The 23,643-nt window shown below is 40.6% G+C and overlaps 1 protein-coding gene across 1 annotated transcript; it reads right to left on the bottom strand.

The window, feature by feature from the left end:
• Positions 1 to 1,500: 1,500 nt before the first annotated feature.
• On the bottom strand, positions 1,501 to 23,297 carry LOC137003609 (uncharacterized). The gene is made up of 13 exons (XM_067363820.1): positions 23,252 to 23,297; positions 19,604 to 20,020; positions 18,805 to 19,194; positions 18,637 to 18,705; positions 14,980 to 15,372; positions 14,444 to 14,851; positions 11,304 to 11,471; positions 11,034 to 11,218; positions 4,024 to 4,181; positions 2,596 to 2,841; positions 2,215 to 2,377; positions 1,701 to 1,803; positions 1,501 to 1,604 (listed from the first exon to the last, which is right to left on the bottom strand). The coding sequence occupies exons 1-13, from the start codon at positions 23,295 to 23,297 to the stop codon at positions 1,501 to 1,503; spliced, it is 2,850 nt and encodes a 949-aa protein (XP_067219921.1).
• Between the last annotated feature and the right edge of the window lie 346 nt (positions 23,298 to 23,643).

The raw sequence follows: 23,643 nt of genomic DNA, 5'->3' as shown, positions 1-23,643 counted from the left end.
GTCTGTGTCCGCTTATGGTGTGCGGAGAACACGGGAGCCACCATACAGAGGTTCTTCATCTTCACTGTCACATATTGTTCACGTTTGTTCCTCAAGTTTTCCTAATAAGCTTTTCACATTTGTTCACTGCATTTGACTCCATTTATCTGATTTCCATTTATTTGAAGCCTGACCGAGTTTGCATGTTCTTTCCCTGTTGGCGTGGGTTTCACTAAACTGTATGTGAGTGTTAATGTGTACGTCTCTGTGTGAGTTTTCCCTGTAACTGACTGGCATCCGATCAGTGTGTTTCCCTGCCTATGGTTCAAGACCATGGTTTAGGCTCTGCTTGAGGCTCCCTATGTAGGAGAATGAACCGATGGAAGTCAATAGTATCCAGCTGCAGAGCCAAACATCATACTTTTTAGTGTGTAGCAGAAGAGTATTCAAGCTTTGTGACATACAATCACATAAAAAACAGTTGAACCAGTTCTTCAACAGGTTTGATATAGGGCCTCCTGCTGCTCTCCAATGCCCATCCCAACAATCAATATCTGTTTTTCCATTGTCGGCCCAGTGTAAGCCAGGGCTTTCAACAGGCCATGCCGGGATGGGCTAATAGCCTCAGACTTGTAGCACCAAGCCCAAAACCACGCTGCGTTTCCACCGTTGGGCTAGAAGCTCTACAGCTCTTCACTAAAAAATGCCTCTGGAACAATGTCACACAAACCCATCATTTCACCAACAAATAGAAGTTTAATCAGAAAACTAATCAGAAAGAAATTACTGGAAACTAGCGAGATCACAAAAAAAATGAACATGATAAAAGGGGCCGTTTGTTTGCATTTTTTGTTGTTTAGTTTAAGATTTAAAACCCAATCATCAATGTTTTATTATAGTTTTACAATAAATAAAGTCACAAATAAATAAAGTGGTATTTACCATTATTTTACAAAAGAAAGAGGACACTTGTACTTATTCAGTCGCATCTGTTTATTTGTTGTCACAGGATAATATGTTTACAACACATTTAGAAAGAATGAAAAATTCTACAAAATTTCCACCAGAAATACAACCTGAGCAGCTTTAGCACTCTTTCCAGTGACAGTCCCAATACAGTTATATTTTCAGTCAGAGAAACAGAGGAAGCTCCCAGAAAAAAAAAAAAAAAAAAAGTTGCTATCATCATCCTGCACATGCCACACAAGTGTATTCATTTTTCAGAACCACAGAACAGGAATGACTCGTTTAATGTTTTTATATGAATTGAGTAAACATTAATCTGATTGCCTTTCTTATTGTAGCACATCTTCTAATAAAATAAAATAAGATTAATATAGTGGTACATAACAATTAATATAACTGATTAAATACTAATTCACTTATGCCATATAACATAATTGCTATGAAATAAAGAAACATGTAGAAACCCACAACCAGTGTAGCATCAATGCCACCTTCATTAAAATGGCATTAGATAATATGCATCTTAAATGTTGTCAGTTTTCTTGTTGAAATATACTAAAAGATGATAAAGACACTCATCAGAGGAACAAGAAACACCATCAGGGAAGCACACAGACAAGAAGCTTCAGATACCTTCACTTGCACTGGGACCAACTTATCTGTGAACAGGGAATATAATGCAATGCAGCGAAATGTAATGTGTTCATGACAGAAAATTTTTCTTATTAATGATTAAAATTAAGTGAAATGTTCACCTGTTTTTCCTTCAGACAACATCAGAGGACCCATGGATATAGAAGCACTGTCATGGAAGTCCAGAGACCTGCGCTCTCTCCAGTGCGGTCCAGAGGTACAGTTCTACAGGAGAAAAAGACAAAGTCCAGCTGTGTAAATCCCTGTTGAATATCACTGAACAAGCATGAAACATGAAGGAGTGCAATAAGTCTCCAGAAGAGGGCAGCAAAAACAACTACTGTGGCATACCTGACATTAAACTTTATCGCTATGGGTATGAAGGGTGATATTCCTTTTGATATTTAGTTTAGTGTTTGATCAACAGGATTTTTTCAATGGCAGAATCTTAAACCTTTACATTTATAACCATCCATTATAACCGTCACATTTAACAAACAATAGATAGATAGATAGATAGATAGATAGATAGATAGATAGATAGATAGATAGATAGATAGATAGATAGATAGATAGATCGATAGATAGGGTTAATATAATTGGTAAATTACATTACTAGAGGTTTTGTAAACTCACTGTTGAGCAGCGATTGCTTGACAGAAGGCAAAGGTGAACAGCACAGTGCAGGTAAAGCTTAGTGGAGTTTGCAGTGAAGATAAACATCCTGAAGGAGAAACGGCTGGATGTTGAGACGCCGTTCTGCTGCAGCTGCACTGTATCGTCATCTGGATTGGGACACCTGAGAATATCAATAATGATAATTATCAAATTCTCTCATGAAAGACATCTACTATAAATTTGCATTCCATGTATAAAAAAAAATGGAATCCTGTGTTTTAGTACAGATTGTGATATGGTTTATTTTTTATGTGCAGATTAAAAAGTTTTGTTTTTTTTTTACATGTTACAGTGACATAAAACTGATCATTTTTGAATAGAAAAGAAGCATTTCTTTACTCTTGAATGACAAGATCCCAGCGTAGATCATAATTGGGATCATTCACAGGTGTAGCCCAACACTTGTCCATCACCAGGGCAAACTGTCGGCTGTCGACCCCCTCAACACGAACTTCCACATGCATCTCCTGGTTGAGCTCTGCATCCACTGCACCAGTGAAGGGCTGCGTGAACTGATCATCCTGATAAGGAATCATACGAACACGATATCTCCCTTCACCTGCCGGAAGGCTCTTGTGCACAATGCTGTCAAAATGGTGAATAGATCTGTGTTAGAATGACCCTGTTTTATGGTAGTTTTTATGAGTACACCATATATTCTTAGTTTAGAAATGTTTACCATATTTGCTTTTTTATATATTCATTTGTGTTTTTCATTTTGTTGTCATCTCGCAATTCTGACTCTTTAACTTTTACCTCTTTTACCTTTTTTCTCACAATTCTGATTTTTTTTTCTCACAATTGCGATTTATAAAATTAACAGTTCTGAGATATAAACTTGCAGTTGCATGATATAAAGTCAGAATTGCAAGGAAAAAAGTCAGAATTTTGACTATCACACAATTGTAAGTTTATATCTCACAATTCTGACTTTTTTTTCACAATTCTGATTTTTTCTCACAGTTGCATGATATAAAGTCAGAATTATGAGATATAAACTCGCAATTGCGAGAAAAAAGTCAGAATTGCGAGAAAAAAAGTTTAAAAAAATGGAATCCTGTGTTTTAGTACAGATTGTGATATGGTTTATGTTTTATGTGCAGATCAAAAAGTATTTTTTTACGTTACAGTGACGTAAAAAATTATAATTTTTGAATAGAAAAGAAGCATTTCTTTACTCTGAGTTTATATCTCACAATTGTAAGAACAAAAGTCAGAATTGTGAAAAAAGTCAGAATTATGACTATATCACGAAATTGTGAGTTTATATCTCAGAATTCGGACTTTTTTTCTCACAATTCTGATTTTTTTCTCACAATTGCGAGTTATAAAGTCACAATTCTGAGATATAAACTCACAATTGCGTGATATAAAGTCAGAATTCCTGAGATATAAACTTGAAATTGCGAGAAAATGTCAGAATTGCGAGAAAAAAAAGTTTCACACAATTGTGTTTATATCTTACAATTGTGAGAAAAGTCAGAATTGTGAGAAAAAGTCAGAATTGTGACTTTATATCATGCAATTGTGAGTTATATCTCAAAATTCTGACTTTATAACTCGCAATTGTAAGAAAAAGTCAGAATTGCGAGAAAAGTCAGAATTGACTATATCATTCAATTGCAAGTTTTTATCTCAGAATTCTGACTTTTTTTCTCAGAAAGAAAGAAAGAAAATTATTTTATTGATCACAGAAAATGTTGACATCTGCACTAGCTCTTTTTGGCATGTTTATGATAGTACAACTGAAATGAGTGAAATCCGCACCTCTCCAGTGAGTTGATTTCCACATTCATGGAAAGTGTTTGTGTTTGGGGGTAAGCGCAACTGAAAGAAAGCTTCAGAACTTTCTCTCTGCTGATGAGGCCTTCTGATTTTGGTGTCCCCAGAATAAAGTTATCATAGATGAAGTGGGTGCCGTTGGCCTGTGGAAAAAAAAAAGTGTTGGACAAAATGATGTGAACATCTGGGAAATATGCAAGGAGTTACTAAAATTTGCCTTTAATACAGCTTCCAAACATATTAGAGTAGATTAATACAACTTCTGAATAGTTTCCAGTTGAGTGTCGTCTATCCGAACTTTTGCTAGTTTGTTCAGAGATGTTGAAGGAGGAATCTATTTCTCACACTTCTCTCAAAACATTGACCTCAAGAGTTCATTAATATTTAAGTCAGGTGATTAAGCTGACCAGGGCAGATGATAAAGTTTATTTTAGTGCTCCAACACTGTCCGTGTTTTATGATCACATTTTATGATGGCAATTGCAGTTCTTTTACTGATTTTGGCTTTGTGAAGTTCCCTTTCGTGGGAACTATCGACGCTACGTCGAATGACGTGATGGGAACCCTCTGTATTTTGTGTTCGTGAAGCACCTCTGTATCCAACCAATGAAGAAACATGACGTCAGAGGCGGGTGACGTCACGGATCAGGAAGCTATAAAGCACACCTGAACACAAAGCACGCCAGCTTCTGTTGTCTTCAGCAAGCGCTCTCTGTATCTTGTGTGTCTTATTTGGTGTTGTTTGTCTTATTACATATAAACAAGTCAAGATCTCTTCGTCTGAGGACAAGAGTATCTCACACCAATCCATATATTTATATATAAAAAAGACACGTATTATGGCGAGAAACAGCAGTGAAATGGGAGTGAGCTCAGGCAGCTCTCGAGGGAGCGTCTGTGTGCACTGTAAAAACTCGCTCTCAGGACACTGCTGCAGTGTTCCCCGCGGATCGGGTCCCGCTTCTGCTGAGGCAGGGCGGAGGCTCCGTTCATGGGTTTCACAAATGGATCTGACAGAGGGATTAGAGACGGGCGCGCCTTTTCTCTGCCCTCACCAGCCAGGTTCAGCGCCGTCTCCCAGGTGGAAGCACGCTCTGCGGTTTCTTCCCCCGGGTTGAGGCACCGATACTCACATGTCCAGCTCTGAGGAGGTGGATATTGTGATATCGATCTGAGGATCGCCACCTCACAGTCACACACACATATCGTGTTTCAAAATCACACGTTTATAACAAATCAATCGTGAACAGCAGTTTGATTTTTCCCCCCTGTGCTACACTACAAAGCGAGTTGGGATACACACGATTTATGTGTTGTTTGCTGGGAGTGGAGCTCACAACTGACAGTGACCGTGTTCATTCATAAAAATGTCCCGAAGAAAAGTATGCACTAGCGGGAGTTTTGTAGCTCCACTCCAGTTGGCTTTATTCTCGAGGGAATAAAAGTCTATTGCAAAGCTCGAATCTCGCGCTTGCCGAGGCAGCGCGTGGATTGAGTTTTCATTAAAGAATATAGCTCAGATCTCGCGCTTGCCGAGGCAGCGCGTAGACTGAGTTTTCATTAAAGAATATATGGCTCGGATCTCGCGTTGCCGAGGCAGCGCGTAAATTAAGTCTGCAAGAATGAAAATACGGCTCGGGTCTTGCGTTTGCCGAGGCTGCGCATATATCACGTGTCCGTAATTATGCATGTGTGTGTATGTGTATGTATATATTAAGGGATCTGAGTAGACGGGAGTTCCCTTTCTCTATTTCCCTAAAATACCTTGCGAATTATTACGAGCTATAATTCTTTGTATTCTAAATATATTCAGTCTGTTCAAAAATATAAGAACTGGCTGCATTTAATTTGAGGATTAAATGAAATATTGAATACATTAAATTCTGAGGAATTTAAAAGCCTCCGGACTAGGATGGATCTGAGGACCGTCATTATCTCTCGGAAGGCTTCAAAGAAGAGGTCCTGACATAGTGCAGGATCTCTCGAGGGCAGCCCCCTCCGGGGGGGTTCGGATATCGGGTCCTCCTCGGTGCCCTCAGGGGACCGTTCTGTCAACCCTGCCACCAAGCGTGAGTCAGGGCACAGCAGTTTCCACCGATCCTCCGAGGAGAGTCGGCCAGCACGTGATTCGTCTGTCTGCCGGTGCGCCGCGTCAGATAGACGAGCCAAGTGCTCAAAAAACACCAGAGACCAGTCCCGAGAGACTGGTTCCCTTAGTAGAATATTTGGAAGAGTGGAAAAATCCCGAATGTTTCGAAGTGGGTGCTGCTCATGATAGAACAGGGCTACAGAATTCAGTTTGGTTCACGACCGCGCAAGTTCAATGGGGTGCTTCCTACGGTGGTAACCCCAGAGCAGTCTCTGATGATGGAGCAAGAAGTAACGACGCTTTTGCAAAAAGGGGCTATAGAAAGGGTTTCCCCTCCCAGCAAAATGTCGGGCTTTTACAGCCGCTACTTCATTGTTCCGAAGAAGGATGGAGGGTTGCGTCCGATCATAGATTTACGTGTGCTAAATCGATCCATAAAGAAGCTGAAGCTCAAAATGCGTACACTCAGACAGATCATCCCTCAGATCAAGTCCGAGGACTGGTTTGTAGCGACAGATCTGAAAGATGCATACTTTCATGTATCCATCCATCCTTCACACAGGAAGTTCCTCAGGTTTGCTTTCGGGGGCGAAGCTTACCAACACAGGGTTCTTCCGTTCGGCCTATCCCTCTCACCCCGCACGTTCACGAAGCGCGTGGATGCAGCGCTGGCTCCGCTGAGACTCCAGGGCATCCGCGTGCTGAACTATATCGACGATTGGTTGATATTAGCTCAAACAGAACAACTGGCAGTTCAACATCGAGATGTTGTCCTGTCGCACATGAAGTGGCTTGGGCTGAGGCTCAACGCCAAAAAGAGTGTGCTGGTCCCGAGTCAGGTTGCAAACTACTTAGGTGTAATCTGGGATTCCACCACGATGCAGGCGCAGTTGTCCCCTGCTCGTTTGAGTTCCATTCTCGGGGCCGTGAAAGGGGTGAAGTTAGGCCAGTCACTCACTGTAAAACAGTTTCAGAGACTGGTGGGTCTGATGGCAGCTGCGTCCAACGTTATTACTTTTGGCCTTCTGCACATGAGACCCCTACAGTGGTGGCTCAGGACCAAGGGGTTTTCCCCAAGGGGAAATCCTTTTCGCATGATCAAAGTCACGCGGCGATGCCTTCGTGCTCTGGTTAATAACCCAGGGACCCGTGCTGGGGACTTCTGGTCGTCGTGTAATGCTTACGACAGATGCTTTCCTCACGGGCTGGGGAGCGGTCATGAGTGGCCGCTCAGCTCAGGGTCTGTGGGAGGACCATCAGCGCTCCTGGCACATAAATCGGCTGGAGATGATGGCGGTGTCTCTAGCACTGAAACACTTCCTCCCAGACCTGAGGGGCCACCACATGTTGGTCCATACGGACAACATGACGGTGGTCTCTTATGACCAGTCACTCACTGTAAAACAGTTTCAGAGACTGTTGGGTCTTATGGCAGCTGCGTCCAACGTTATTACTTTTGGCCTTCTGCACATGAGACCCCTGCAGTGGTGGCTCAGGGCCAAGGGGTTTTCCCCGAGGGGAAATCCTTTTTCGCATGATCAAAGTCACGCGGCGATGCCTTCGTGCTCTGGTCATGTGGAAAAAGCCTTGGTTCCTGTCCCAGAACCCATGTTGGGGTACTTCTCGTCGTCGCGTAATGCTTACGACGGATGCTTCCCTCACGGGCTGGGGGCGATCATGAGTGGTCGCTCGGCTCAGGGTCTCTGGGAGGACCATCAGTGCTCCTGGCACATAAATCGGCTGGAGATGATGGCGGTGTTTCTTGCATTAAAACACTTCCTCCCAGACCTGAGAGATCACCATGGGTTGGGCCGCACGGACAACACTGCGGTGGTCTCATACATCAACCATCAGGGGGGCTTGCGGTCTCGCCTGTTATTCAGGCTGGCCAGTCGCATCCTCCTCTGGTCCCAGGGAAAGCTCCTCTCGCTGAGAGCAGCTTACATCCCCGGGCGGTTGAATGTGGGAGCGGACGCCCTGTCGAGGCAGGGCGCGAGACCGGGGGAATGGAAACTCCACACTGAGGTGGTGGAGTTGATATGGAAAACTTTCGGTCGAGCTCAAGTCGATCTATTTGCCACAGAGGAGTCAGCTCAGTGCCCTCTGTGGTACTCACTTCAGCACCCAGCACCTCTAGGGCTGGATGCCATGCTACAGACGTGGCCGAGGCTACGTCTGTATGTGTTCCCCCCAGTCTCAATGCTCCTGGGAGTTCTGGAGAAGGTTCGCCAGGAGAAGGTCGACCTAATATTGGTGGCCCCGTACTGGCCGACCAGAATATGGTTTTTCGGACATAATGTCTCTACTTCAAGGCTCTCCCTTAGAGCTTCCTCTCAGGCAGGATCTCCTGTCTCAAGCGGGCGGCACAATTCTCTATCCCCGCCCAGAAATGTGGAAACTGTGGGCCTGGCCCCTGAGGGGGCAAGGCTCATAGGAACTGGTCTCTCAACCGAGGTTGTAGAGACCATCCTTCACTCCAGAGCTCCCTCCACGAGGAAGTTGTACTTATGTAAATGGAAATTGTTCTCTGTGTGGTGTGAACAGCATAATTTGGACCCGGTCCATTCTTCTGTCTTTGACATGCTTCAGTTCCTTCAGGAAAAGTTTTCGGAAGGTTTAACCCCTTCCACGCTGAAAGCATATGTGGCCGCTATTTCGGCTCATCATATCCCTGTAGGGGGCTCCTCGCTGGGTCGAGACCCCCTAGTAGTACGCTTCCTCCGTGGTGCACTCAGGTTGAGACCTGTGGTGCGCACAAAGACCCCGACCTGGGACCTCACTATTGTGCTCCAAGGGCTGGCTGAGGCTCCCTTCGAGCCAATAGAGGAGGTGTCAGACAAGTTCTTGACACTTAAAACTATCTTTCTCTTGCCGTCTCTTCTTTGAAGAGAATTGGTGATTTACAAGCGCTCCATCTTGTCTTGAGTTTGCGCCTGGTATGGTGAAAGCCTTTCTGCATACCAGGCCGGGCTATGTTCCGAAGGTTCCGACGAGGGTCCCAGGTCCCATTGTACTCGAGGCTTTCTGCCTGCCTCCTTTTACGAGTTCGGATCAGGAAAGAAAGTGGATAAGCAAGTGGGTGGTCGAGGCCATCTCACTTGCATATGAGACAGTGGGATGTCCGTGTCCCTTAGTGGTGCGCGCTCATTCCACGAGAGGTATGGCCGCGTCCAGAGCTCTCTTATCTGGAGTCTCCATGGACGACATTTGTGGTGCGGCTGGATGGTCATCCCAGCACACCTTCATCAGATTTTATAATCTTAATCTTAATATCACTTCGGGGGCCAGGGTCCTACAAGATAGCAGCCAGGCACTCGGAGACACGGCATAGTTGGGATTGCGTTCCCATCACGTCATTCGACGTAGCGTCGATAGTTCCCACGAAAGGGAACGTCTCGGGTTACGAGTGTAACCCCTGTTCCCTGAGTAAGGGAACGAGACGCTACGTCACGTGGCCGTATCTCCTGCATACCTGGTGCGCTTGCTTCAGACATTTTACAGAAGCTGGCGTGCTTTGTGTTCAGGTGTGCTTTATAGCTTCCTGATCCGTGACGTCACCCGCCTCTGACGTCACGTTTCTTCATTGGTTGGATACAGAGGTGCTTCACGAACACAAAATACAGAGGGTTCCCATCACGTCATTCGACGTAGCGTCTCGTTCCCTTACTCAGGGAACAGGGGTTACACTCGTAACCCGAGACGTTTTCTGTGGTCAGTTTTTGTGAAAACATGATCTTCAGGGTAAATACTGAGATATGCTGTCAATTTGCAGTGTGTCTGTGTTGTTTGGACACAGTCCTTCTTATTGCTCATTGTGCATCCCTGTAATTTACTTTCAGTTTTTACCCTTTATTTTTCTTAGCTGATGAACTCTTGCCATGCTTTGTATACGTTCATTTTGTGTAAAAATTGTATAGGGTTGCAAACGACCCGAGGTGTGTATGAGTGTACGTATATTTTTTTCTGCAAAACAATAATTGAATCTTAGATGACAGAAAAAGTGCAATTCACCTTTATTCCACAAGGTGGCAATGTCTGAAACACAATGATGAAGTGACAACTCATTTAGACAGAAAACGGAATAATAAAAGAAACATGAAATGGCTCAGTGATTTACTGCAGAGCAAGTACTGAACGCAATCAAATATGACTGTAACTGTTACTGGATGGATCTGGTGAAGCTGTTAGCGATCAAAATATTGATTTTGAAGATGTTGAAAATTATATAGTTTTCAGAATACGTTTGAGATCGCGAATGGGCTCATATTCGTGACCTCAAACATAAAACTAGCCTATTATTTGCTGAATTTACTGGGAAATGAGCTCTGATGAGGACAGTGATGATGGCATAAAACATCTGCTCAAACGGAGCCCTTTCGAGCTCCAAAAGGTAACAAAATATGCTTTATTTTATTCTTCTGTAATTGTTACTCTAATATCAGAGGAGTTTTATATTATCGCGACAGGTAGAGATCCTTCCATGTTAGATATTGATCCGGGTCGATAAAGACCCGAATATGTAAGAATGATTGGCGAAACAGTCATGCATTTAAGGGTTAACTGGTCTCAGATGTCTAACAAGTCGCCCATCTTACACAAGGCTCTTACACTTCACTGATACAAACTAGAGAAAATAAAACAACAAATATAAATAATAGATAAATTGCAATGTAATTTTTTTTTCACTGTAACCTTCACAAATGGTATTAATCCATATGATAATGGGTTTTCGCATTTTTTTGTCCAACCAGTAAATCACTGATATTAGGGAATATTCCTAGAAACTGCTCTAGAGAGGTACATATTTTAGGGCCCTTTCTTTTGAAGTTACAGAGTTTGACCCCCATGACTGGATGATTGGATGATGTACTTGAGTCTTGAATAGACTATACTTAGTGAATCTTACCACAAGATTTGTACCACAGATGTGTTGATCGTTATCAAAATGAAATTCCACTCTGCCGTTCCGGACCGTTCCTCTGCAGCTCGGATCATTGAGGTGTAAGATGTCAGCTGAAAAACCAGCCTCAAAGAGCTGACAGCGAGACACAGACATGGAGCCAGAGCTGCTTTCACAGGTTTCTGAGAAATCTGAAAGAAAACATTCATAAGATTGACAGAATCATTTAAAATGTCATTAAAAAAACACATTTGTTTATTGTTAAACAATACCAACCAAAAGAGTCAGAATTTGATCTGTGGGTGTTGTTGTTGTTGTTGCATAAACAGCCATAAACACCATTTCTCTTCCCACAGTGTTCATCCTCAGAGCAGCTGAGTTCAGAACAGTGATCTTTCACACCTAAGAGAAGTACAGATAAATATGATACAACACGAAAAGACACTGAGTCGTGTGAACAGGCCATAGTCCCCACAGAATCCCCCAATGCTTGAAGTCCCCCAATGTAATAAAATAGTTTTTTTTGTAGCGAACTGTAGGGATAATTTCATCATTTTGATCATGTCCCAGACTTTTTTTTATCCACTTGACCTTTAGAATTACATTGAGAAGCAATTCTTACTTTCTACTAGGAATTGATAGCAGTGGCATTGCTAAAACTTTGTTCATTATGTTAAAATTTTCAGGAGTTCTCCTCTGACCATTGTCTGTCACATGCTTTGATTTATGAAGGGCAGAATACTCTGCTGTGATGCCACTGTATTACACACACAATATATGGATTTCCCATGGGATGCACGTTTATTGAACCTTGAACAAGCCAATTTGCCACATCTACTAATAGTAACTTCTTGGATTGAATCTGACCTCAGAGTATTTTCATTGAGTTTCGCTGGGCCTTAAGAGCAAAATTCCAAGCAAGCTCCCACAAGCTCCTGAGGAAGATCAAAGCATCCTTGTCACATCTGGCTAACTGTCACTCTTCTTCCATCTGAATGTGTCTTCGCTGCAGCTAAGTCACATTTTCCTTCTATCCTCATTGATTGTTTTAACAACATGCTTGTTGTTCAACCTTTTCTGGTTATTATTGCCAACATGCTTGTTGCTTTAAGCTTTCTGGATACTATTGGAAATATGCTTTTTACTTTAATTGCAGGGTGAGGGTGAGTAAATCATGGGATAATTAATTTTTTTGGGTAAACTATCCCTTTACGCTTTTCTGGTTGTTATTGGGAACATGCATATTGCTTAAGCTCATTCAGGTAACTGAGTAACTAAAGGGGCATACTGCTCTTCTCCACATTGTAAAAAAAATATTCGCTTAACACACTTTAGTTATCTTTTTGCACTGACTCAGTTAAGTTGTATTTACGTAGAATATTAAGTATTCAACTTGACAAATTTATTGTTGTTTGAACTTAAAAAGTTCACCTTACTTTCACAAAGTTACCCCAACTAAACTTTTAAAGTTTTCAGTACAAACAGTAAAATGTTTTTTGTTCACTCAACTTAACTTTTTGAGGTGCTAATTTCTACTGACTTATTTAAGTTTTAATGACTTAGAATGTTATGTATTTCACCTTCACAAATTTAGGTAATTGAGTTTATAAAGTTTAGTTGGAATAACTTTATGGAATTAAGGTGAACTTAATTTTTGAGTTATTATTTTTCACTGAATCAGTTAAGTTAAAAATTACTTAAAATATTATGTATTTTCAACTTGACAATTTTAGTTATTTGAACTTAGTTCAATAGTCTTCAATACAAAAGTTAATGTTCATGTGACCTATTTTGGCTTATTTTATTAATTCAATAAATTAAATAATTATTTTATTTATTTATAATTATATTTTTATTTCAAATGTTTCAGCCATGTTTCGTTTGAGAACTTTATTCCCATTTAAATTAATTTCTCCTGCAAATAATAATTGATCTGATTTCAGCCGCTGAATCATCAACTGCAATCAAATCAATTAAATTTCTCAAGATCTGAGCAGAGGATGATTAAACAACTCCAAAAACAGGCAGCATTACAAAAACTTATTACAGACCAGACTGACTTTATTTCTTTACTGAATGAACACTGAGCACTGTGCCTTTGTACGTCCAACTGACTGCACTTTATCTTATCTATACACCATAGAATTTATAAAGGTTTAGCTCTAATTAATGTTGTTTTTTGCTTGTTTTTTTATTGAAAAATTAATTAGAAGTCACCATCATAGTGAAAAGTGTTTGCTTTAGTTGAGCACTTGACCCTTGACTTTTCTTAAATGACTTCTTTATACCAATTGCAGCAGTGTTTCATTAAGATCACTTGTGCTTTGATAAAGTAGATCAGCTGAAGTTGTCTGCTTTTACCACATTCAAATGCTTGTCGTATAGTGGTTTAAATGACTGTTTCAATAGTATTAGTAAGGTTGAGGCTCTACTGATATGAAAATATCTTTTTTTTACTAAGCAAATTTTGCTGTGAGAGAAAGAGGACTAGTGCATTAACTGAGAATATCCGAAACATATCGCTGTAAGTTTGTTGTTGGCAGATGTCGGCATATGGTTTTGTTTTGGGGATTATCGCTGTACTCCCTGTTCTTACCCATGATAGGCTCCTTTTCCTGCCCAGAACTGAACAATACCACCAATACAAACTGTATGTTCATCTTTGACAGAAGAGGTCCTGACAGACATTACTTTTTCTTTGAATTGACTACACGCATGTGTAACCATGGGATGAACAGAAAAATGTTGAGAGTGAATGTAATTAAAATGCATATTCAAAAAGATTGAATTCATGAAGTATGCAAGATGATACTTTACCAGTGGCTGTGATTTGTGGAGTAATAGTTGTCGTTGCTGTTGTTTGTGTTCTTGGTGTTGTTGCTGTTCCTAATGCAGTTCTTGTTGATGTTGCTGTTGATGGTGTTCTTGATGTTGTTGCTGTTGTTGATGGTGTTATTGCAGTTCTTGTTGTTGCTGTTGTTGATGGTGTTCTTGAAGTTGTTGCTGTTGTTGATGGTGTTATTGCAGTTCTTGTTGTTGTTGCTGTTGTTGATGGTGTTATTGCAGTTCTTGTTGATGTTGCTGTTGTTGATGGTGTTATTGCAGTTCTTGTTGTTGTTGCTGTTGTTGATGGTGTTATTGCAGTTCTTGTTGATGTTGCTGTTGATGCTGTTCTTGGTGTTGTTGTTGTTGCTGTTGTTGATGGTGTTATTGCAGTTCTTGTTGTTGTTGCTGTTGTTGATGGTGTTATTGCAGTTCTTGTTGATGTTGCTGTTGATGCTGTTCTTGGTGTTGTTGCTGTTGTTAGTGTTGCTGGTGTTGCTGTTGTCGAAGGGGCTGTGACATCTGATATTAGGAACAATTGTTTTTATCAATATCAATTTAATAATAACCCGAAAGGTAAATAACTGAAATACATTTGAGTAAATGCTCACTTGCACAATAAGCTCCACAAAATATTGGTCTGACAAACTCATAAACATAGTAATTTCCTGGACAGGCTTTGACTTGAATAGGGAGGGATTTGTAATTACAGCAGCCAGTCCATGCGGAACCACAGATCTGACGGGTGACCACTCCATCTCCCAGCTGTGGATGAGAGCCGTTGAGCCACATTGGGATGTAAGTGCCACACATGTACTGATTAACACAGGATTCTGTCATCTGGACACTCTGACCATTGTAGAACAGCCTGTACCAGCCTGAGCTCTGGAAGTTATCACACCTTAAATTGTTACTATCATAACGATTGTTTGTGGCTCTCCAAGGCTCATCCAGACTGTTGTAGTTAAAGCAGGGGTCGATGCTTGGGGTGGTGAAACGTACTATTATGAAAAAGTAGAGAGAGAACATTTTATACTGCAGATTAATTTATTCAAGATAGTAATATGAAATCCTACAATGTAATTCATGATAAGCATGTCAAATTCAGTATAAAGAACAATGAATGTACCTGCACAATATACAGGAGCTGGGATTGAAAGAGGAGGCCTAGTAAATTTGTAGACATAATAATTTCCAGGACAAGCTTTGACTTGGATTGGGTTGGATCTGTAGTATCTGCACTCCTCAAAGTGAGAGCCGTAAATGTCACGAGTAACAACTCCATCTCCTAACTGAGGATGAGAGCCGGCAAGCCACAGAGAACTAAAACCTCCACATGGCAAGTAAGACACACACCATTCAGGCATCTGAGCACTCAAGCCATTAATGTAGAGTCGATACCAGCCATCCCAGCTAACACGAGTGTCATCATAATCAGAATTGAGTCCATATTGATGCCCGTAATCAAGTATGTTTCTCCAATAGTTGTTGAGTGTGTTGTAGTTATTGCACGGGTCATAATCTGTGAGTGATGATATGATGAGATTAAAACAAACAAGGCATTTTCATTGAGAAACTTCATGGCTATGTTCTGTCATTCCAAATTTGATTATTTGTGTATGCATTTGGAATCTGATCTAAAATTATTGATGTCCACACTGTGTATCATAACTGTTCAGATCTGTATGATCAGATTTGTATGTCCATTTTTCGGAATGTCTGCATTGGTTTCTATGGCAATGATGTTTCGTTGGTAGGTATACGCCAAAACAACAACAACAACCGCAACACAGAGGGGTTTGCAGTACAGATGACACAACATGAAAATGTGTAGCCGCTGACACTGGACTACTGCGTAAAACCCCATTGATACCGCCAGCGACTACCGTCGCTGCATGTCGCTTGTCTCTGTGAAGTCGCTTTTGGGCATTCCTAGTGCTGTTGCTCTAATGTTACTGGTACACTGCATATCTGCTCATATCTATAGAAAATGCAATCACAAATGATATATAAAACTAAGAAATCATTCTAATTTGACTAGGAATTAGGCTTGAAATCCTAGCATAGGCTTTCTGTGGCAGTTTCTTTTCCATGCATCATTAATTATATGTATGCAGTGAAATTGTGGAATCCTCTCTTGCCTGCACTCGAGACGGTGACGTGAGCTCCAGAGAGCCTTCACTCCTATTGGTTGTCGCTAGGGAAATTCGTTACTCATTTGCATAAAGTTGAATTTTCTGAACTTGTCACGTGTCTCTCGATGCCTACGGTCACTGTTGCTCATGTCACTGTTGGAAGTCGTCAGCGCTCCATTGAAATGAATGGGATCATGTCGCCTTGTCACTGGTGGTGAACGGGGCTTCAGCAGCAGAAACACAGGAGGCTGATATGAGCGGCTTTATTCCATGCTGTCGTCTCCCCCGGTCTCAAAACATGTCTCCGCTGCATTGCCAATTTCTTTTCGTCCAGCACTTTGCAACAACATAACCTTTGTTTCTGCAGCGACTTTCTGCATGTTCTTTGGAGCCCTGCACATGACATGCAAGAAAAAAATTCAATCGTGTGCACAATTTACTATTTCGTTCCCTCGATTTATAAAACATGTGCATGATTTATAAATCGAGGGAACAAATTAGTAAATTGTGTGCATGTGTCACAGTTCCCTTGTCTCCCGGACTCCATTTCCCAAGATCCTCCTGTTTCCACACCTGCACTCACTTCCTCGTCATCTCCCCTTCATCACGGATTACCTGCACCTGTTCCTGATCATCTCCACTCCCTTTATTATGGACTCACTCCCTGCACTCCTTGTCTAATCTTAATGTTATCTAAATGTGTTTGGTTGTGTGTTATTCTCCTTCATTTATTAAATACATGTATATTGTGGAAATCCGTATACGCCTCATTTCTTGAACAGCCACACGTAACAGAAGATAAGACCTAACCATTGGATTTCTACAAAACTAATATGGGTATCTTCCTCGTCTCCATGCCTTCTAGAAAACGTCAGCCCAAGCTCTCAGCGGAGGACCGCATATGGACTGTTAAGCAGGACGGCTGCCCGCTGGAGAGATATGTTGAGGAATTTGCAGAGCTGTCTTGTAAGCTGGCCAGATACAGTTTTGAACTCCTGCTTTCTGAGGGGTCTGGATGAGGATACGATCTGCTATTGTGAACCTGAATGCCTCTATTCCTTAGTCGAATCTATTAATCTGGTTCTGTTCCTCAATGGTTCCGAGTTTGGAATTGAAGAGGTTCATAGGTGATCGTATCTTCCTTGTCCGGCTCCCTCAGAAGCACAGGTGGCCTGGCCAGTTCACCAGCCACCGACTTCCTCCACCTATCGCTCCAGTGGGCATTCTCCTATGGCCCTATCTGACCTTCAGCCTAAGCCATCCAAGAAGAGGTCCAGACGGCCCAAGAAAGTGGCCGATGCATCCCCAGAAACTCCTATGAAGCCTGCCTTCGCCGAGCCCGCTCCTGCCTTCGCCGAGTCTGCTCCAGTACCAGTGGGGCTTTTGATAGAATATGAGGGTATGTCTTGGATCCCGTCTCCAGACCCCTCACCAGCCTACCATGAGCACTCATCAGCCTTCTCCAAGCCCGCTCCAGCCTTCCACGAACTCACTCCAGCCTTCCATGTGCCCGCTCCAGTCTTCGCCGCTGAGCCCGCTCCAGCCCACCTACCAGTTCCAGCCCACAAGTCCTGCCCTACCACCAGGGACTTATACCCGCATATACCCGTGAGTGGGGAACTCCTGGGCGGGGTCTTGATGTCTCCAGGGCCTGCTAAGGCTCCAGACCCGCCATGGCCAGCCGAGGTTCCAGACCCGCCATGGCCTGCTGAGGCTCCAGTCCCGCCATGGCTGCCCACGGCCTCTGACCCGCCATGGTCGCCTGGATCCATGGACACACCCTGGAGACCTCCGTCCTTGTCCGCTCCTCTCCCTGCACCTGCGTGAGGTCTCCAGGGCACCCCTCCCCCCTCCCCGGTTGTTCCATCTACGGCGCGAGGCTGCGCCTACCGGGAGGGGGAGGTACTGTCACAGTTCCCTTGTCTCCCGGACTCCATTTCCCAAGATCTTCCTGTTTCCACACCTGCACTCACTTCCTCGTCATCTCCCCTTCATCACGGATTACCCGCACCTGTTCCTGATCATCTGCACTCCCTTTATTATGGACTCACTCCCTGCACTCCTTGTCTAATCTTAATGTAATCTCAATGTGTTTGGTTGTGTGTTATTCTCCTTCATTTATTAAATACCTGTATATTGTGGAAATCCCTATACACCTCATCTCTTGAACAGCCACACGTAACAGCATGATTTAGACTACTATTTTTTTTTTTCTGCATGTCATTTCCGGGGCTCCATATGTTTCCTATGACAACGTCTGACATTTACGATTTATGTGGCGTGAAACAGTCACATAAACCACACGAAATCTGATCAGAGAGGTAAGACTGAAACGGATTTCCAGAAATGCGATTTGAATAGGATTTCAAAATGGATTTGTAAAAATCGCATTTCATGTGATTTTTGGCCATTCAGACTGGCTAAATCTGATCAGATTTCAATCGGATATGCACAAAAATCGGATTTGGACTGACAGTCTGAACGTGGCCCATGAGTACAAATCTGAATATGTCAAACATAAAGATCACAAGATTCTAAAAAAAAAAATAATACTCAACATGTTTTAGTGATGCCACATGTGACACAACACAATGTTTTATTTATTTGTAATAACTAATTTATTCGTTTACATACTACGATTAACAACTTACTCAAATTGTTGGATCCAGTGATTATGGTGGGACTTATAGAGGGAACTGGCTGTGAAACGGTGCTGATATCTGAAAAAGGAAATTATATGAAATATGACAAAAAATTATGAAAAATTATTTTAAATTGTTTTAAAGACTTTGTCAAAAAAATGGACTAAATCATAGTACTTGTGCAGTATCCCGCACACCACACATCTGGTTTCACAAGTTCATAGACGTAGTAATTTCCTGGACATGCTTTCACTCTGATGGGTCTTGTTCTGTATTCACAGCAGCGAGTCCCATAAGTCCCTCCACAGACCTCCCTGGTCACCACTCCATCCCCTATCCGAGGGTGAGGACCGTTGAGGTACAGCGTGATCCATGCGTTACAGCTGTCTGAACCAACACAGGTCTCTGGCATCTGGATGTTCATTCCATAGTAGAAAAACCGGTACCAGCCATTCCAGGAGAAATAATAATCACAAATGCTGTCTACACTTTCATTGTTGGCTCTCCAGGGGCGATCCAGAGACTGATAGTTGTAGCACGGATCACTGCTGATGTTTTGGAAAGCAACTGTCATGGAGTTTGCAAAAGTACAGTTAAAACACTGCATTAACATTGAAGACAATTTAGAGTATTCTAAAACGTATAAGCATGGTTACTTTCATGATTTTGAAATCAGCAGTTATATTCTAACCAGTGCCATGCAGTCTGATCCAAAGGTCCAAGAGGACTGTGTGGTAATATTACCCCGTGCTCACATACTGTGTCATCTGTGTCTGTGTTTCTTGAAGACTCTTAAGTTGATTTTGTTTGGTTTTATGTTTTGTGTTTCTATTTCCTTTATTGAGGGAGCGCTACAGTAATGATGGGTGGGTGTGATGAGCTAATGTTTAATGGAATGCACAGCACTGATTCTAACTGTTTAAAACATGTTTAATACATAGAGCATTTACTCTTCATATTGACTTTTAAAATTCACCTGCACAATACGTTGGTTTGGGGATTGATGCATTGGGTTTGACAAATTCATAGACGTAATAATCTCCTGGACAGGCTTTGACTCGAATGGAGGTGGACTTGTAGCTGCCACAAGAAGACGATGACCACAACCACCACCATGCATTAGTTCCCACAACTTTACGGGTCACCACTCCATTCTCAATTCGTGGATGAGAACCATTAAGAGACAGTCCAGTTTCACCACCACAATGCGTAGTACTCACACACCACTCAGACATCTGAGCACTTTTTCCTCTTAGATACAGCCGATACCAGCCACTCCATTCAACAAGAGTGTCATCATGTGTGTTAATGTAGTAATTCGGCTGTATGTCTCTCCAGTATTGATCAAGAATGGTATAATTATAGCATGGATCAGAGCCGGAAGTTGTAGAACCTGATGTTGAATAAAACAACAGAAACAATCAGTTCTGTGATGATACATTCTCAATCACTGATTATTATTCATAATACAGAGAGCAAAAAAAAAAAACTAACAGTACAATACAGGTAAACATTTGTGTCTGCATGACAGAGAAGATGTGGATTGAGAACCTCAAATGTATCATTTATACTCATCTCTAATAAAAACCTATTAATTTTCTAGAAACTTTATCTGAATTTGTTTCCCCAAAGGTAAAGCTAAGCTTAGTTTTGTGCTGAAAAGTATTCACTGCAGAAAGTTTATTTATGAATATTGTTAGTATGACATAAACTTATAGACCTCTAAACCTAATGTGTAGTATACAAAGTTGGGCTTGTTTCTCAAAAAATTAAGGCAATTTATTACTTGTTGTCACTCTTTTAAAAGTAATATTATTACTTATTACTTCCTTGTAGCAGTAATTTGCTAAATAACTGTCGTAACTGAGTATTTTCTTTTCAAAATTCTGACTTCGCATGTGTGCCTTTTTGTTATGCTAGGTTTTACATATTTTATTTTTTATTTCTTTATACAGAACTATTATAGCTATGCATTTTCCACTGAATTATGTGATCTGGTGAGCATAGTTGCTTCCAGCACTGTCTCCCTGTGTTTTCATTTGTACAACAGCTATTATAACTCTGAGGAAGATTTGCATTGCGTGTCACTCATATTACTCTTCCAATGATGAAGTTCCACTACGTTTCTGAGTTCAGTTTCATACATACTATGCATACTAACTGGGACTAGTCACAGCACTTGAATATTGTTGCCCTATTGTTGGCTTGATTGCTTCTATTGCTCTCCTTATTTGGATAAAAGTGTCTGCTAAATGATTATATGTAAAATGTACTAACCCAGAGAAGCATTTCTACATATGAAACAAGAAGCTAATATATAAACGATTACAACAGCATGGTATTTTTATGCAATTTTCAAGTGATTTGGTCTATTGTTGTTTTTTTTATAAGAATAAAGAATGTTTACATGGGAAATACTAAGCAGGGGTAGGACTTAGCTTATTCTAAAATGCTACAACATATTTTTTGCCTCATCATATGACCAAAATCCACATTACACTGTAAACACGAATAAGTTGGACTAACTCAAAAAAATTTTGGTAATCAGCTACATCAAAAGTTTTGAGTTATGTTCCCAATTTTAAGTAAGCAGAACTATCAAGTTTTGAGTTTGTAGTACTCATGTTTGATACTCATACATTTTGATAGCAATTAACATAAAAGATTTAATTGATTAACTTTTTTAGTTCTTGCAAATCAAATGATTCATTTACTTCACTGTTTGAGTACTATACATTTAACTTAAAGGTGCAATATGTAGAATTTTATGTCCGCTTCAAAACAAAACAAAACAAAGGTGTAGCTTGATGACGCCAAGTTTGAGAGCGGAATCTTGGGACATGTGATCTTCACCTCACAGCCAGTGGAAAAGAATTGGGATAGGACTCAGGAAGAAATCATGTTCATGTGATTATTAATGTTACTGTACTATGAAGCAGAGCAGGGCCAAGTGTTGTGGGAGCTGAACGAGGCCGCTGGAGCACTGAAGTGCAACACACACCTTACGAGCAGCAGAACTTTTATTATGTCACAGTCGCCGGCGCTGCTTCCGCTTTTCCGGTCATGAGTATGAGGTAACGCAGCTCTGTTTATCATATTAGATACATTGAGTGGCGGCTGCTGTGAGACACTTGTTTGAGACACACTGCTGTAAGATAGATCGATTTGAGAATATCATATTAAATGCTGGATGGCTTATGTTGATAAATGGCATGCAATTAATTTTAAAACGTATTGTATGATGGAGAAAATTATGTATTACTGTTAATAAAAATAAAGCTGCATCTAATTAAGCTATGTTAGCTATTTGACAAAATAGTGTTTTTCCCTGAGGCATGGTAAAACATGTTACTCGCAAAAAAATCAAGAAAATAGATTTAAACAAGACTAAATGTGTTGAGCTATATAACAATAATTAGTTTTCTGTCCATAAATATATCAAAACAGTTATTTCATTGTCTATTAAAACATGTAATATATTAAAGCGTCTTTGGTGTTTCCATGATTTCTACAAAATAAAACCGGAAACCGAGGGTAACGCAGGTATGAAGCAATTGACAGGCGACTCCTCACACGTCCCGGAGCCTTGGTTAAAATTTTCTCACGATTTACAAATAGTTGGAAACATTTGAGATATTGTAAGTAGTCAAGTGAACAAAATATAACACTGGCTAGCTATAATATTAGCATAACAAAACATTAATCACTACTAAAGCTCCCTTACCATTAATCTTACACAATAAACATTATATAACAATTAATTTGAGCATTTACCCTCCCTTTGGAGTGCCATGGGTAAAGCATTCTGGGAAACAGAAATCCCATCTCAGTTTCAATTAAACTTAAGTTATTCTAAATTAAAAGAAATTAATTCATACAACTCAAAACAATGAAACGTTCAGTGTTCAGTTTACTTAAAATATGTCAGTGATGTGAACTCAAAAATTTCTAAATACTCATAACAGTTAATTTAACTGGACTAATTTGTTTCATTTAAGTTTGTCCTACTCAAACCAATTAAGTATTTTGAGCATTAGGGTTTACAGTGTAGATCAGTAGGAAGTGACGTCACATGCACGTGCGAGTTGTGAATGTTACAAAAATTAATCTAGGAATGGATGGATTGTTGGATTTCAAATCAGATTTCAAATCATGAGGCATCAAAATTAATCAAAATTAAGGCATCAAAATTAACACTAACTGTAAAGAGCTGTAAAATTATTACAGAAATCTTGTTAGTAAATAGTTACACTACTAGTTACACAAAGTAATAGTATTACTTATTATTACTAATTTAACAACAGACATCTTTCTAGATAATGCTGAAATTAAAAGTTGTGCTGATTTGTTTATTCTTGCTATGTTTTTAAAAGTACTAAAGCAACTTTGACTAAAAACATTTACAAAATGTAAATGCTTATTGATAACATAAACTGAATACAAGGAATCTTTTTGAAAACTCTCTTTTGAAACACTGAAATATTTCTCTTTGAAATAAAAATATTTCATTTGCTTAAAATTTCATGTAATTGATGCTTAAAATTTGATAACCGTCATGTCTGCTTTGTCTTTCACTTTTTGGTTTCCAGGTCCTGCTCTGACCACCAGGGGAAGATGTTGTTACTGTTCTGCTGTCTATCAGGGATCCTCTCACATGTAACCCCGCCCATTTCACCTGTTCATCATCTTGCCTTCTTATCGTTCTGATCGTTCAATATCATAGTGACAATCGTTGCCTTCTTATCGTTCTGATCGTTCCTTGTTTTTCTTATGTGTTTAACATCAAGACATTCCTATTCAAGTCATTACCTTCATCTGACATCTGAGATTTCTCTTTTAGCAATAACAACATATTAAGTCACAACTTTGCCAAATGAAGTAATAATTAACAGAAATAAAGTTGAAATTGTAATTGTAAATATGAAAAATAAGAACGCAACTGCAAGAAATAAAATAACCCAAAACATTTTTTTTTCTTTATTCAAGGCAAATCTTCTATACATTAGATGCAAATTC

Source organism: Chanodichthys erythropterus, chromosome 3 (genome assembly GCF_024489055.1).
Source record: "Chanodichthys erythropterus isolate Z2021 chromosome 3, ASM2448905v1, whole genome shotgun sequence".
NCBI classification, from domain to species: domain Eukaryota; kingdom Metazoa; phylum Chordata; class Actinopteri; order Cypriniformes; family Xenocyprididae; genus Chanodichthys; species Chanodichthys erythropterus.
This window is presented reverse-complemented; position numbering and strand designations above follow the sequence as displayed.

What these genes read in the sequence shown, in the direction of transcription:
- LOC137003609 (XM_067363820.1), bottom strand. Translation starts at nt 23,297, where the DNA reads ATGGGCGGGGTTACATGTGAGAGGATCCCTGATAGACAGCAGAACA. An exon ending in TGGGATCTTGTCATTCAAGA is followed by an intron (nt 2,378 to 2,595) that starts GTAAAGAAATGC and finishes TGATATTCTCAG; the next exon opens with GTGTCCCAATCCAGATGACG. An exon ending in CAAGCAATCGCTGCTCAACA is followed by an intron (nt 1,804 to 2,214) that starts GTGAGTTTACAA and finishes TTTCTCCTGTAG; the next exon opens with AACTGTACCTCTGGACCGCA.